At 44.5% G+C, this 10,096-nt stretch overlaps 1 protein-coding gene across 5 annotated transcripts in view; it reads left to right on the top strand.

The window, feature by feature from the left end:
- Positions 1-9,631, top strand: part of LOC140399615 (Fc receptor-like protein 2) — a 45,893-nt gene extending 36,262 nt beyond the window's left edge. For 3 of the 5 annotated variants that reach the window (XM_072489147.1, XM_072489150.1, XM_072489146.1), the window contains exons 9-13: positions 1,041-1,142; positions 3,904-4,017; positions 6,772-6,863; positions 8,368-8,424; positions 9,457-9,523. In XM_072489147.1, coding sequence (XP_072345248.1) covers positions 1,041-1,142; positions 3,904-4,017; positions 6,772-6,863; positions 8,368-8,424; positions 9,457-9,468 — 377 coding nt within the window. In that variant the 3' untranslated portion in view covers positions 9,469-9,523. Of the gene's footprint in view, positions 1-1,040; positions 1,143-3,903; positions 4,018-6,771; positions 6,864-8,367; positions 8,425-9,456 lie in introns of all 5 variants that reach the window. The other 2 variants (XM_072489149.1, XM_072489151.1) reach the window with 2 other exon arrangements.
- Positions 9,632-10,096: the final 465 nt, after the last annotated feature.

The raw sequence follows: 10,096 nt of genomic DNA on the forward strand, positions 1-10,096 counted from the left end.
GCGGAGTCTGCACATCCTCCCCGTGTCTGCGTGCGTTTCCTCCGGGTGCTCTGGTTTCCTCCCACAGTCCAAAGATGTGCAGGTTAGGTGGATTGGCCATGATAAATTGCCCTTAGTGTCCAAAATTGCCCTTAGTGTTGGGTGGGGTTACTGGGTTATGGGGATGGGGTGGAGATGTTGACCTTGGGTAAGGTGCTCTTTCCAAGAGCTGGTGCAGACTCGATGGGCCGAATGGCCTCCTTCTGCACTGTAAATTCTATGAAGTTTAGAGTAACGTAAATATTCGGAACTCCATTGTTTACAGGGGAAGTCCATTGCACATAGTCACCACAGACAGAGAGATAAAAGTCGTAACATAATCTCAGTCTCAAACAGTATTACTCTCTTGCACAAGTAGAAACTGCCAATATTTGCAATGTGATAAACTGATGATTTTTATGTTTGTATGATCCCCTTTCATTCCGCTAAAGTCCAAAGGGCATAGAAACAAATTTCAGCCATTTTGGCGTTTGTGGATTATAGAGAAGCACTGCAGTGCGGAACGAGTTCATTCATCCTATCGAATCTGCACCTCGCCCCTTTGAAAGAGCACAATAGCCAGAAATACTCCACCACCATATCCCTGTAAACACAACTACCCTTTTGAAACTGAGGGAAAAACCCACCTAATCTGCACATCTTTCCACTATGGGAGGAAATCGGTCCATTCGGAGGAAGCTCACCTGTACGCGGGGAGAAACTGCAAACTCTGCACAGACCTTCACCGAAGGTGGAAATTGGCCCCTCGTCCCAGCTCTGTGTGAGTCGAACCCAGTGGTCCAACATGCGGCCATGGTTGCTGGTTTTCAGAAACTATGATATTTCAAACCTGGACCTTGGAGCTCCCTGATTCTGAGATGAGTATTTAAATGTCGAAGAATCGCGTTCGAACATGAGCTAATTATTACCGTGCCGATATGACAATGCAATGTGCAATGTATCAATGTATGATGCTTGGGGGAGTAAAATTGTATTTGTATAATAAACCGATTGTCATCCAGTGCAGGGGAACACGACTGCCATCGTCGCATCGATTCCCCCACTCCTTCTTGTCACTGCACTACTTGCATGTCTGTGCTTCAAATCGATTAACAAGGAGCAAGGTGAGCAATATGTTGGGTCTCTTGTTATATTCACTTGAGGAGATTCAATCTTCTGAGTGCTCATTTATAGCATGAGGCATCTTATTGTAAAACGTACCATCTGGATGTGAGATTGAATGGAAATATCATTTTTTAAATCAGCAGTTTAATGCTACTGCCCAGGGAGTTTAATGTTACTGCCCAGGGAGTTTAATGTTACTGCCCAGGGAGTTTAATGTTACTGCCCAGGGAGTTTAATGTTACTGCCCAGGGAGTTTAATGTTACTGCCCAGGGAGTATGTCGCCAAAGTATTTTAACCTTTGCTCACCAGGACAAACTCTAGAATGCCAAACTTCAGAACACCCCAAGAAGAACAGTACAGCACAGGAACAGGCCCTCTGGGTCCTCAACAGAGGAGATGGGACATCTGGAGACCGGCCGGGTCTCTAGCGAGGGGCCGGGGTCTCTAGCGAGGGGGCCTCACACTCACACTGACACTCACACTAGGGAGCGCTGCACCGTGGGAGGTACATGTATATACTCTCGGATTTGAGCTCCATAATGCAGGCTGTCTCTCCCCCGGTGGCCATACACAGAAACAGCAGTAGTTCCATTCAGCCCCTCTAGTTCCTGTTATACAGGAACAGGAGGATGTCCATTCAGCCCCACGAGCCTGTTACACAGGAACAGGAGGAGGCCCATTCAGCCCCCCCCCCCCGACCCTGTTACACAGGGACAGGAGGAGGCCCATTTAGCCCCTCGCGTCTGTTACACAGGAACAGGAGGAGGCCCATTCAGCCCCCTCCTCGAGTATGTTACACAGGAACTGGAGGAGGCCCATTCAGCCCCCCCCCTCGACAGTGTTGAAAGATTTGCAGATTAGGTGGGGTTTCAGCGATAGGGCGGGGGAGTGAGCCTAGATAGAGAGGCTCTCTCAGAGGGTCAGTGCAGACTTAATGGGCCGAATGGCCTCCTTCAGGGCTCTCGGGATCCTATGACACCCTGGTCCAAACCTCCATCAACGCCCCACCCCACCTCCCCTGGTTGCCACCCCCTGTCAGGGGTGGAGAGGGCGGGGGCGGTGAAAGGTATTGAGTCACTGGACCAGTATCCCGGGGTTCGAATCCCGCCACAGGACCCGGTCAAATCTGAATTTGATTTTAAAAAATCTGGGGTTCTGTGTCTGACGATGGCCGAGGGAGGGATTGATCGCCCTGTAAACCCCACCCCCTCATCCCTGACGGTAAAACGGGGCTGGGTCACAGGATCCGACCGACCATCTCCATCCAGGAGCAATGCCAGTGGAGGTCAACTCTTCCATTTCACAGGTTGGGGAGGGGGAGGGAGAGAGAGAGTGGGGGGGAGGAGAGACATAGAGAGACAGAGAAACAGAGAGAGAGAGAAACAGGAAGAGAGATGAAGAGCGAGAGATACAGCCAGATAGAGACAGATTGAGCAGCGAGGGAGGGGGAGGTAGACAGAGAGAAAGAGTGAGAGACAGAGAGAGAGAGGCAGAAAGAGAAGGAGAGTGAGAACGAAAGAGACAGAGAGAGAGACAGCAGGTGACAGGACACTTGTGCTAACCGCAGCGGAAAGTGGCAGTGGGAAGTCATTAATCAATGGTGCTGTGAGTGTGGCAAGTCATTAAAACTGACACTTACAGAGTCCGTATCCTTACATTCCCACCCTATTCATATATTTGACTAGATGCACCTGAAATGCCGCTACCGTACCTGCTCCCACCACCTGCCCAGGCATCGCGTTCCAAACCTTGCCTCTCACATCTGTTCTAAACTTTCCCCCACGCACTTTAAACCTATGTCCCCTCGTACTTGACTCTACTAACCTAGGAAAAAACAGCTGACTATCTACTCTGTCCATGCCACTGATAATCTTGTAGCCCTCGATTACGTTCCCTCTCAACCGCCTTTGTTTCTGTGAGAACAGGCCGAGTTTATCGATAGAACAGGCGACACATTGCTTGGGAATTAGCGTTTGACTGACCGTGACGATGCCATCGAGGAAACAATTGGCATTCACGGACTTTCAACCTTCCCGATAATTCGAATTAAATTTAAGGTTTGAACAGAACTTTTGTTTTTAGATATCTAGTTATTGTATATGAATGCATTTCGCTTCTAGTAAGCAATGCCTCAGCCAATCATAATTAAAGTGTCACGCAATGGCGCACTTTGATCATGTGGCCCTGAAATATGATCCCTTGAAATTTGGTAGTCTTGTGTTTATCCTGGTGGGTGCAGGGCAAAAGGTTAAAGCAAAACGATGCATTTCATGAACGTTCATGTTCCGTCAGACCAAGTGGCTATTGTCCGACGAGGAGATGGGGTATGCGGAGGGGTGGTGGGTTGATGATGTGCAGATGCTGACGAGGCGGGCCGAATTTTCTCCCTCCGCACTGCCGGGATTCCCTTTGTTTCCCTCGTCTAATTGTGTTCCTTCTCTTAATTCAATCTGTCCTATGCGTCTTTTTCTTGGTCCGTGTTATATTGCAAGTCAAGTTCCTGCTTCACAGCCTATCAGTAATTTCAAGGGATCAGTTTCAGGGAAGCACTGCAGCGTGCCCTGTGCATTCAGAGGGGGACATCTTTTCCGACAGCGTATGCCGTGAATTTCCAGTAAACCCTTTTCTTAGAGCATGTTTAAGTATTTACAAATGTTGTTTCCTTCTATGGTTATCCCGAAAGCAGAGGCATACCTTAATGCAGAACTGCACGCATTATGCAATTAAATATATTAAAATTCTTCCTGTTTTGTGATCAGATAATGAAAACAAGACGACCTGTAAGCAGCGAAGGGGCAATGTTTTGCAACACAGCTTTCTGACATATATATCTTTGTGCTTATTCCAGAGACAAGCATTACGCAACAGGACGGGTAAGTTGCCGAGACATTTATGTTGAAATCGTACTCAACAACAGAGCTCAAGAAGTTAAATTCATCTAGATCCATGCTGCCTGTCAGTTGGCTTCATATGGGCCTCCCGCAATTCTCCATGAAAGTAACTGAAAGGGTGTAAGATAAACATGCAGGGTTTTCTCCCATCCTCAGGTATCACCTTGATCTTATTACATTTCACTGCTAATGTGATTGAAATAGCTGAGTTCGACACGGTTACAAATTTGGAGAAATTCCACCGTCCTTCATTTGATATCTCCTTATTTAATGTGTCCGTAGAATTGTCAGTTCAACGCCATTTGTTAGGAAGTTGCTGAAAACCGAGAACAAAAAGGGCAATTAACTAACTTGTCTTTTATTGAATACATTCGCGACGTGAGATTTGTAGCACATGTTGCCTTGATAATAATGCTTTTGTCATCCCACACCTTAATGAACAAATCAAACACATTTTCCTTGACACCTGTCGATGTTTATGCATTAAACGTGGAGGTTCAAGACTATTGTTTATTTGTTGTGATGTGGGAATATAAAAGCTCATTCAACATCGTGCGAAGGATGGATTTCAGTAAAGTGTTTGATAAGGTTCTCCACGGTAGGCTATTGCAGAAAATACGGAGGCTGGGGATTGAGAGTGATTTAGAGATGTGGATCAGAAATTGGCTAGCTGAAAGAAGACAGAGGGTGGTGGTTGATGGGAAATGTTCAGAATGGAGTTCAGTTACAAGTGGCGTACCACAAGGATCTGTTCTGGGGCCGTTGCTGTTTGTCATTTTTATCAATGACCTAGAGGAAGGCGCAGAAGGGTGGGTGAGTAAATTTGCAGACGATACTAAAGTCGGTGGTGTTGTTGACAGTGAGGAAGGATGTAGCAGGTTACAGAGGGACATAGATAAGCTGCAGAGCTGGGCTGAGAGGTGGCAAATGGAGTTTAATGTAGAGAAGTGTGAGGTGATTCTCTTTGGAAGGAATAACAGGAATGCGGAATATTTGGCTAATGGTAAAGTTCTTGGAAGTGTGGATGAGCAGAGGGATCTAGGTGTCCATGTACATAGATCCCTGAAAGTTGCCACCCAGGTTGATAGGGTTGTGAAGAAGGCCTATGGAGTGTTGGCCTTTATTGGTAGAGGGATTGAGTTCCGGAGTCAGGAGGTCATGTTGCAGCTGTACAAAACTCTGGTACGGCCGCATTTGGAGTATTGCATACAGTTCTGGTCACCGCATTATAGGAAGGACGTGGAGGCTTTGGAGCGGGTGCAGAGGAGATTCACCAGGATGTTGCCTGGTACGGAGGGAAAATCTTATGAGGAAAGGCTGTTGGACTTGAGGTTGTTTTCGTTGGAGAGAAGAAGGTTAAGAGGAGACTTAATAGAGGCATACAAAATGATCAGGGGGTTAGATAGGGTGGACAGTGAGAGCCTTCTCCCGCGGATGGAAATGGCTGGCACGAGGGGACATAGCTTTAAACTGAGGGGTAATAGATATAGGACAGAGGTCAGAGGTAGGTTCTTTACGCAAAGAGTGGTGAGGCCGTGGAATGCCCTACCTGCTACAGTAGTGAACTCGCCAGCAGATGAGCGATTTGCGAAAGCATTGGAGATTGAACAGTGAGTTGCCCACTGCAGGATGCCGTAGCGGGAATATATAGATGAGTTGAAGCAGGAAGGATGATTTCAGTGTGGATCTGCGTGTTATGATGAACATTGCAGAAATAATACGGAAAGGTAACGTGCAATACATGAGACAATCTGAATGAAGTTTCCTTTACGAGAGGGGTATTTGTGTTCAGGTACTTTGATCCTTCTGGAGGTGTTATTGTGAAAATGTTAACGTTACTGTTAATGTGGCTTGGTAAATGGAGGCATCATATATATCATTAAAGAGGTCAAAGCGAAATCAGTACGTGACAACAACGGTCTGAACTGCATTTTGTTGGTGGTGTCACGAACGCTGCAAAGTCCTGTGGAGGTTTAGCGAATGTGCAGCAGGATAATATGGGAATACATTTTGGAGAATACTTTCGAAATGGTGCCGATATCCTCGAAAGTGAATGTCAAGTGGTTCCAGGACAGACAAGAGACGGGAATATGTTGACTGGATTGGATTGGATTGGTTTATTGTTTATTGTCACGTGTACCCAGGTACCGTGTAAAGTATTTTTTCTGCGAGCAGCTCAGACAGACCATTTAGCACATGGGAAGAAAAAGAAAAGACATAACAGGGCAACAGCAGATACACAATGTAAATGCATAGACAGCGGGATCAGGTGAAGCGTACAGGAGTGTAGTATCAATCAGGTCAGTCCATAAGAGGGTCGTTTGTGAGTCTTCGTAACAGCGGGGAAGAAGCTGTCTTTAAATCAGTTCGTGCGTGTTCTCAGACATTTGTGTCTAGGTTAGAAATAATTAGTTTAACAACATTGGGAAATGTATTCACGAGTGATGTTGCGGACCACTCCGTAGGTTGTTGTGAGCTGGAGCGTTTACTTTTCGGAGCAAGTTGCTTATAAAGGTCGTGTTAAAAGGCAGTTTGCCGGCCAATTAATGCGGATAAATTTGCAATCAGGGGCCGTAATTTTAGAATATGCTCCAAATGGCCATTGTTCGACCATTACGTTTACTTGCGGGAACCCTACTTTTGTCACTTTTCTTTCTCTGACGTCGTCTTCTGTTGAACTGAAATTCGACGTGTTTAACAATTATCCGTTAATACCTGAATCTTTTTTGTGTAAAGAGGCACATCTGGAAACAGGTCGCAGAACACGAATGAAGAGGCACCTGAAAGTAAATTTGAGTATGCAGTCGTCGGAAGATGTCGCACCTTTGGTAATCCTGGGTCTGATGTTCTAACAAATTACTGACTCTGGTCTTGGTTCGACTTTCTACTCACTTTTCACCATCATTTCAGCATAACTTCTGAATTAAAAAAAAAATCAAAGTCTCAGTTCTGAATGACTCTCATGGGCATTGCACCCGAGCTACGGTAGCTGACCTGTTTAATGTTTTAATGTCCCACGGAAATGTGTTTGGCTTCATCGGCTTGAATTCAAAATATCATAGAATACATTTCTGTTTGAGTGGCCTCATTGCAAGCATAACTTCCGGAGCATTGAAGAAGGTGTTCTGGAGGTTGTCAGTATCAATTCCTACAATGCAACATGAATTATGTTGGGTTCCGCAGAAGGGGTGTGTGCTGGTTTTCCTTACTGCATTATTTGTAACTTAAGTTGAAGGGAAATTGATACTATGCATCCCTTCCCATTTTGAAATTATTGATTCCCTTGCACTTACTAACACACTGCCTTTCCTGAAGATGGAGATCTAGGCTTCGTCTGGAAGGTCGGAACTTGGTAACAGCACTAAGTAGATTTCTTGATTTATCTCAATACCGCCAACAACCAAGCAACCGGCGTTGAATATGAACAGCAAACCGAAATCTGATTGCCCAATGTATGAAAGTGATGTCAAGTATTTTTTACTCGATGTCAATCCATTTGCTTTTAATTATCTAAATCCAGATATTCCACGATTTCATAGCTCAAGACAACACTATTTTTTCCTGTGCATTTAGAATCATGGAAAACGGTTATCCATCAGGTGGACTGGTTATATAACTTTCATTAATTTTACAGCACAGAATAGAGCTATCCATTTAGTCCCATTCCACAGCCCTATATCCGTCTCCCTCTAACTAATCAATTCAGCTCTTGTTTTGAAGCCTCCTTTGCAACCCACCGCCACTAATCGCTCAGGCAGCGTATTAAAAATCTCTGATTAAAGACATGTCTCCTCATCTTGCAACTCTTTCCCTTCCTGACTGTGATTAAATTGTGACCTGTACTCACTAACATACCAACTAGTGGAAACAGAACATCCTCCCCTGTCGAAACTGTTCAGAATTGTGGAAACCTCACTAAGGTCACTTCTTAATCTTCTCTGTTCCAAGGAGAACAAATCCCATTTCTCCAATCTCCTCGTATCTAAAATTCTTCATCCTTGGTATAATTCTAGTAAATCTTCTCTGCACTCTCTCCTGGTCTTTAATATCCTTTCTTACATAAGGTGCACGCAATATAATACTACTAATAATCGCTTATTGTCACAAGTAGGCTTCAATGAAGTTAATGGGAAAAGCCCCTAGTCGCCACATTCCGGCGCCTGTTCGGGGAGGCCGGTACGGGAATTGAACCCGTAACTCAATGTGTGTGTAAACGTGTTAAACGCAGGAATACATAGCCATAAATGGTGAACTATTCATTGTCTGCTGCCTAAATGTTTCTCTGTGTAACTGTGCCATTGAGGATACGTTTCCATATTTCACGTTTTTTAGATTCAAGCCATGATCAGTCGACATATTTTACAGCAAAGGACAACAGTGCTGCAGCAGGTGAATATCCATTGCGTTCCTGAGCTACACAGCTTTCTGTACCTCATTTCAATTCCTTCCTGCTGGTAGTCTAGCCGTTATCTCCGCTATGTGACTCTGAGTTTCTTTGGGAAAATGTGAATCAGCCCACGCCTTAAAGCACACGTGACAGGGCCGTTATTATAGGACTCGTTAGCAAATAAATGCGGATTGGAATCATATCGCTAAAGAGAGCACAAAAAATTCCCTCATCTGGGTTTTACACATCTACAGTATGCACCAATCACTGATTAATAATGTTTAGCAAAGATAACAAACGTAAGTTATAAGCTGCCAGATGAAGTTTCAAGAACAAAATAACTTTTGTACTTAGCAAACATGACTCATTCTTAACCTTGTTGATCAAATAGGCAGGTGTGACTATATTAAAGATTTGAGTATACAACAGAGCCTATTTGCATCGACTTTGTTCGATTTGGTTCAATTTCACTCTATAGCCGTCAAAATTTCCGATTTATATGGAGCAATCAGCCACCATACCTTGGAAAAGTTTCCATACACAAATAATTTTCTTCTACAATTGTTGCCTTCAGCCTCAATAAACTGAAAAAAAATGAAATGAAAATCGCTTATTGTCACAAGTAGGCTTCAAATGAAGTTACTGTGAAAAGCCCCTAGTCGCCACATTCCGGCGCCTGTTCGGGGAGGCTGGTACGGGAATGCTGGTGATACAACACAAAACATTCATCTCTGCACATTGATGTGAATGCTGTGGTATGGATGTGTTTGAAACATTAATACCCTTGCTGTTGCCAACGTTTTTTATTGCTCTGTAATGATTATTATTGCACATTCTGTTCAATTATGTGTGCGCCTATTTTCCTTATGTAGTCAAATATCTATCTATCTACCGTTATAGGTATAGAAATCTAATTCCCGACGTCCTCCATCCATCTCCGTTCTTTTCAGTATTTCAAGCATTTATCCTTCAGGTGAAAACATATGAAAACGACGCCCTTATTCTGAACATTGTCTGTTGATTCATTTATTTAGATGGTATCATAACTGACGCTGCGTTGGTTTATTCGGTTGCCATGATGACAAGGTCAGGAAACGCTGGTAATGTATTTCCGTTTTTGTTGCTGGTTTGAAGTTTACCGATAATTACCATTCCACCCTTTAAATTCAAATACTAATTTCGAAATTTGCTTGCATTCATTCTGTTTTTTAAAAAGAGAACATGCTTAAAAATAGAACGACACCGCCTCCGTTCACAACAAAGAACAAAGAAAAGTGTAGCGCAGGAAGAGGCTCTTCGGCCCTCCAAGCCCGTGCCGATCATGCTGCCCGATTAAACGACAATCTTCTAAACTTTCTGGGTCCGTATCCCTCTATTCCCATCCTATTCATGTATTTGTCAAGATGCCCCTTAAATGTCACTATCGTCCCTGCTTCCACCACCTCCTCCGGTAGCGAGTTCCAAGCACCCTCTACCCTCTGTGTAAACACTTGCCCCGTACATCTACTCTAAACCTTGGCCTTCCCACCTTAAACCTATGCCCCCTGTTAATTGACCCCTCTACCCTGGGGAAAAGCCTCTGACTATCCACTCTGTCTATGCCCCTCATAATTTTGTAGACCTCTATCAGGTCGTCCCTCAACCGCCGTCGTTCCAGTGAGAACAAACCGAGTT

This window comes from Scyliorhinus torazame, chromosome 23 (genome assembly GCF_047496885.1).
Source record: "Scyliorhinus torazame isolate Kashiwa2021f chromosome 23, sScyTor2.1, whole genome shotgun sequence".
Lineage (NCBI taxonomy): Eukaryota > Metazoa > Chordata > Chondrichthyes > Carcharhiniformes > Scyliorhinidae > Scyliorhinus > Scyliorhinus torazame.